Below are 6,631 nucleotides of genomic sequence, written 5' to 3' on the forward strand. Positions count from 1 at the left end.
TATTATTCCTGAGAAAATCACCAATATAGTAGAAATAAATTTTCTCCGTCTGCTAAGATTGTCAAATACACTCATAAAGGAGTGGAGAAAAATTGAGCTGTCTTGGTGGGGTCGAGTCAATGCTCTAAATTTCTACTTGATGCCAAGATGGTGCTATCTATTTCGCATGCTACCTTTAAAATTTCCAAGTAGTTGGTTAGCTATAATTCATACTTCTTTCTTAAATTTTGTGTGGAAGGGGAAGACCCCTAGGACCAATGCTAACCTTATGAGCGCACGTGCCAAAGAAGGAGGCATGAATTTTCCATTGGTTAATCAATACTATAAAATCAGTATACTGTACCATACTGCTAAAACCTACTATGAAACATCTGAACAAGAAGTATGGTACAAGATAGAACGCAAAGCATGTGAGGCAAGTAGTTTAAATGAATGTATCTGGTCTTTAAAAGACAGAAATATAATAAATAAACTCAAAAATAAAAATATGATTCTAGAGAACATTATACCAGAATGGTTAAATATGGTTAAAAAAATCTAGCAGATGAGTATCTGGAAGATGAGGAAGTGCTGCTGGAAAAACAGAAAAAGGCGCACAATGCAACCCAAAAAAGGGATAAGAGAGATGTTACAGATGAGGAGAAGAAGTCTGAAATAATCCAGAACCGTGATGACACCGAGAACACACTTGATGATCCGAGAGAAGATGACGATGAAGAAAAGAGCAATGCGTATAACAAAAAACCAGAGGACCATCCGCATCAGAGGCCCAGTATTATAAAGATGAAGCATGTGAGCCATTTGCAAGTAGAAGAGGAAATTCTAGATCTAGACTCATACGGACCTAATATGTTTCCAAGCAGATCTCTTCAGGACTCCAGCCTGCACAAGGGAAACCATGCTCTACATCCAAAAACCCTTGTAGAACCTCGTGATGCAGAGTTCGATGAAGCTGCTGTGAGAGATCGGTCACTAAAGAGAGGAGTAGACGCCAATTACCTTATTGGTGTGGTGGTGGAGCGTGGGGAGGTGAATTGGAAAGGCCGTTGGGTGAAGATGCTGGAGGTTGGCTTCTCTCGTTTGGACATCAGCCTGTGCGTGGTTCTCTATTTCCTTTCCAGCATGTGTCTCCTTGCCATGTACCTTTACATGAGTCTCAGGACACGCTGCCTCTGACAACGGTGCTCATATCTGCAAGTGTGAAGTGGACTTTCTCCAACCAGAACAATACAATCTGTTCTGTATTTTGCAGAGAGAACTGTTACATGTTTTTAAAGTGCCTTTAAACCCATTGAATTTCTATGCTAACATGGGTTGTCCATCCTAGGCCCAAAGAGATGTTTTACTAGTTGTGTCAGGTCAACTGATACCTTAAAGTTTAATAAATAATTGTTAAGTTGTTTCTGTGTTTTTATTATTCGTGGTTTGCGTCGTTATTGACATACGTATCAATTTGTTTGAATAACTGGTTCTTAAGGTTAAACTTTGACAACTGAATTTCGTGGATCAATTTTTTTATTCCCTTGACATTTTTCTCATAATTTGATCCACATAGCATACATAATATAGGGACAAATCCTTATATGCATAAGTAGTTTTACAGAAAATAGTATTTGTGCTTACAGGGCTACATGCAAAGGACCCAAGGAATGCAGAGCCGTAACAATGGTGTTTGATGGTCTTTTGATCTATGCACGTGCTTGAAATCTGCTAACACAATGCATAAATTCCAAGTACTGTTTCATTGCATAAATAAATGCTTTTCTAAAGATGTCCAAGAGAATGCCTTGGGTACATACTGTATTTGCCAAGTCAGATTACGGTATATATTTAAACATGGGTGTGGGTGGACTACCAATAATTAGATCAATTATACAAGCTGTCTTTAATTTCATTATTCATTAAGCGTTTTTGCTGTGTCAGGTTTAAAAAGAGTTTGATGATTTTCAGGCAGATGTAAACATTACGGAATTGACCCTTTCAGTACCAGGCAAATGAGCAGCACTTTGCAGTGCAGTGGAAAGTGACCCACTTTCTGTGTTTATCAGATTTAGCGATGGATCTGGTAACCCGCATTGTAAGTGTATGTTGGGTCATCTGCATTCGGAAGTTATAATGCTTAATTAAAAATAAGTTTTGGTTGCCAGTATGTGATTTTGGATGCACCAACTTATTAGCTATGTCACTTTATCCACTTAGACTGAATATTGAGCCTATATGGGCAGTTAGATTACCACTGGTGAGCCAGTAATACACATATAATGCAGCTTTGTATATAATTATAGATGTTTTACCTTTATTATGTCTCTACCCTTTCATCAACTTAAATTGTGGACAGCTACACTATCCCTCTCTCCTTTTTCATTGGTATCGGTCTCCGATCCGTACATGTCCGTCGGTGCCCTTAACTAGGATAGTGTCCCTTTTTGCCGCTGTAGCAATCTGTGCTAGTTACGGTGGCTTCCCTTATGTCACTGCGCCAGCTGTCTGTACTAGTCATATCTCTGGCCCTCGTAATCTGCTTGCTGGGGGAGCGGGCTGTTTACTCACATTGGGGACCCCATCTGTTAAATCCTCATGTAACCAGTTGGATGGTATTAGAGAACGAGCTATCCCGGGTAATCCTGCTCTTGCTCTGCTGTGGATACACAGGGATAACCTAGCGGCTGCTAATCAATTCTATTAGGAGGCAGGAGCTCAATCCGATTTGCCGTTCTGCATGCTGATTTTATTCTAGAAAAGAGAAAAGCACTGACTGAAAACGAGCTTGTGTTTAATGGTTGCAATGATGGGTTGCAAACCCTACCTAAACTTCTCCAGTGTTTAAGAGGTTAAGCCAGTTATGCTCTTCTTTGTTTTTTTTTTTTGCTGACAGCTCTTAATATGTAAAAGAAAAAGCTTCATATCATAGTGCATGTGTCAGGACTCGGGTGATCAGGTCGGGTAGGAGCCCATGCGCAGGGGATACTTGGGGTTCAGTATGTAACCCAGGGTGCATGATTATGCAAACAAAGACACCACCAACAGAAATCCAGGTAATGCAGTGTATTTTATGTATATAACAGAACCAGCAAATAAGTGTAATATAGTCTAAGCAAGTAACCGGACGTATGGCAAAATAAAATACAGGTAATAAGTCTTTTGGCAGGGAGCCCGCTTGGAAGGGCACGACAGACAGAGAGCCCGCTTGGAAGGGCACGAAAGGCACACAGCCCGCTTGGAAGGGTACGAAAGGCACACAGCCCGCTTGGAAGGGTACGAAAGGCACACAGCCCGCTTGGAAGGGTACGAAAGGCACACAGCCCGCTTGGAAGGGTACGAAAGGCACACAGCCCGCTTGGAAGGGTACGAAAGGCACACAGCCCGCTTGGAAGGGTACGAAAAGGCACACAGCCCGCTTGGAAGGGTACAATAGCAGGGAGTCCACTTGGAAGGGTACAATAGCAGGGAGTCCACTTGGAAGGACACAAAAGCAGGGAGTCCACTTGGAAGGACACAAAAGCAGGGAGTCCACTTGGAAGGACACAAAAGCAGGGAGTCCACTTGGAAGGACACAAAAGCAGGAACAGTACAGGTGCAGAGCCACAGCAGGAAGGTCCATAGACTTCAATACAAAGGCCCTGACTGAAGGGCAGGGCAGGTTCATAAAGGCAAGGCAATCCAGGTAACAAGGCCCAGCTGGATGTATTCACTAGGGCTCAACCCAGGTAACAGGGCACACCTGAGTTCTGAGTGCTCCAGAGGGCAGAGGGTGGCCACTAGTGGTAGCAGATGTAAATGGCACAGGTATGAAAAAGCCATGGTTCAGGCGGCGAAAAAGTGGTTCCTGACAGCATGTTCGGCATGCTGCGGGTGTTCTGTAGTGTGCTTGTTGTCACCCTCCTGGTTCTGTGCTCTTCTGGCCCTGAGTATAATTCTGTTAATGGATGGGGGGGAGTTCCTTCTCTCCCAGACAAGCCTGTGCATATTCATTGCATGCTGAACAACGACTAACAAAGTCTCTAATCTCATTCTGCATGTTGGGCCAGTATAAGGTATCTCGTGCCTGCCTATAGCATGCTTCTCCACCAATGTGACTGGCATGTATACGTGTCAGCATCTCCGATCTTAATGATCTTGGAATGATGACCCTTGACCCTTTGTACAGTACGCCATCCTGAATGCCGATTTCATCTCGGAAAGTCCAGTATTCTCTCACAATTAATGGCACCTCTGCTTTTGAATCTGGCCAACCATAAAGAACAACAGACTTAAGTGCTTGCAAGCTCTCGTCGATTTCTGTGTGCTGTCTTATCTGAAGCAATCGTTGGTCTGTGACATTTAAATAGTCTGAATGATTAATCTGCGACAGGTCATCCAGGTGCAGCTGAACATTGCAAACTGTGTGTTGTGCACACTCAGGTGTACCATCCGCTGCTGTAGCTCTGCTAAGAGCGTCACTAATGTACATTTGAGGTCCAGGTTTATAGACAACATTTAGGCAATAGTTTTGTAATGTGAGCAACATGCTCTGTAAGCGTTTGGGTACACACAAAAGTGGTTTCTTGAAGATTGATATCAGAGGCTTATGGTCAGTTTCTGCCGTGATCTTGTCACGACCATAGAGGTAGTGATGAAAGCGCTGGCAAGCAAACACAATACTCAGACATTCCTTTTCGATCTGTGCGTAGTTTTGCTCAGTAAGGGTCAGTGCCCTTGAAGCAAAAGCGATAGGCTGGTCAGCTTGCAATAGGCAACACCCAAGTCCACTTTTGCTTGCTTGAATAGTTACAGGTTTTGTAACGTCATAGTACTTCAGGACAGGCGTATCCGTGACCAAACGTTTGATCTCCTGCACCGCATTATCATGCTTAGGAAGCCAATGTCAAACTGCATCCTTGTCCAGAAGCCTTCTCAATGGCTCGCAAACCTCTGAGAGATGCGGCAGGAATTTTGCTAGGTAGGTAACAAACCCTATGAAGCGCTGCAGGGATTTCACATTCGCCGGCTGAGGCATATCCAGTATGGCTCTGATTTTTTTCCGGGTCAGCCATGTGTCCATGGAAGCGGACCTCTTTGACCTTGAACTGCAGTTTTTTCACGCCAAGTTTTAGTTTCACCTGTCTACAACGATTCATCAGGTCAAGCAGTTTGCCATCATGATCTTGCTCTGCTTCCTCATCTGTATCCCCACAACCAACCACAAGGATGTCATCAGCTATTGGTTCAATACCACTGAGTCCAGCCAATAGTTCATGTTGTTTTCGTTGATACACCTCTGGTGCAACGGATACTCCAAAAGGCAATTTGAGCCATCTTTTCCTGCCCCAGGGAGTCCAGAAGGTTGTCATGTAGCTACTTGCATTATCTAATTTACATTGTAAAAATGCATCCCGGGCATCAACAAGTGTGAACAGACGTGCCTTAGGCAGCTTGTACAAAACATCCTCAAGAGTTGGCATGATGTAGGGGGATCGCCTCAGTGCCAGATTCAAGAATTTGGGATCGATACATATTCTTAGCTTATCAGGCTTCTTTACAATCACCATGTTACTTATCCAATCAGTTGGTTCAGTCACTGGTGCAATATGTCCATCAGCTTCATACTGGTCGAGTTGTGCCTTAACTGCCTGCTTAATGGCACATTGCGTGGTGCACATTGGACTGGAGGGACACTCACGTCAAGGTCAAAATGAACTTCCCCTGGTACAGATTCTACAGGTCCAGTAAAACATCACTAAATTCCTGTAATAGAAGTTGTTTTGTCAAGGGCCCTTTGAATTGATTTTCCATCACGTTGAGCTCTGCAGGGAAGGAAAAATGTATCAGCCCTAGACGCTCACAGGTTGAGCCGGATAACAGTGGCTTTTGGCAGGCTTCCACAATTTCAAACTCTAGCTTGTGCCTTAGTCCACGTATGACACATTCAGTCTTGAAGAGTCCTAGAGATTTCATAAGGTCGCCTGAGTATAACTTTAGTCTGGTGTCACTTGGCAGTAGACGTGCTTATGGTGCTAACTTCATTTTGTCTCTCAAGCAGATCACATCACATGTTGCTCCTGAATCAAGCTGGCAGGATTGGGGCTTAATATTTAAATTTAAAGTGACAAACCATTTCTTTCCTCTGGTTTGCACAGCGCCGATCAATTCACTGCTGTATATCATTTCAGCGGTGTGTGGTTCTTCCTTATATGCAGATGCATTCTCCATGGTGTGTAACTTTCCTATTGATGGCTGTCTTTTACTTGACAAACATACTTTAGCAAAATGATTTGTTCTGCCACAAGACCTACAAGACTTCCCATAAGCTGGACACTGCTCTTTAATTCTTTGATGCAGAGTCCCACAATATTTGCACGCTGTAGGGTCAGCAGCATTTGTGCTAAACGGGCGGCGTTGTTGCTTCGGTTTGCTTATGTGGTGTCGCTGCATTGCAATATTTATGCTGTCGGTCTGCTGTCTGTCCTGGTCCATAACTTTCATACGCCTGTCAGTGAGCTCCGCTGTACGACACGTTTCAATGGCTGTGTTTAAAGTTAAGTCACATTCTCTTAGGAGACGCCTGCGTGTGCTCTCACTAGCTATACTGAGAACAATTTTGTCCCTTATTAATTCATCCCTTAGTGTACCATATTCACAAGTTGCTGCCTTT

General features: G+C 43.5%; 1 protein-coding gene across 1 annotated transcript; it reads left to right on the forward strand.

The window, feature by feature from the left end:
- The first annotated feature begins 530 nt into the window (after nucleotides 1-530).
- On the forward strand, nucleotides 531-1,399 carry LOC128500004 (sulfhydryl oxidase 1-like). The gene has a single exon (XM_053469008.1). It carries the CDS (start codon nucleotides 784-786, stop codon nucleotides 1,174-1,176), a length of 393 nt encoding a protein of 130 aa, XP_053324983.1. The 5' UTR covers nucleotides 531-783; the 3' UTR covers nucleotides 1,177-1,399.
- Nucleotides 1,400-6,631: the final 5,232 nt, after the last annotated feature.

This window comes from Spea bombifrons, chromosome 6, assembly GCF_027358695.1.
Source record: "Spea bombifrons isolate aSpeBom1 chromosome 6, aSpeBom1.2.pri, whole genome shotgun sequence".
In the NCBI taxonomy this organism is placed as follows: Eukaryota; Metazoa; Chordata; class Amphibia; order Anura; family Pelobatidae; genus Spea; species Spea bombifrons.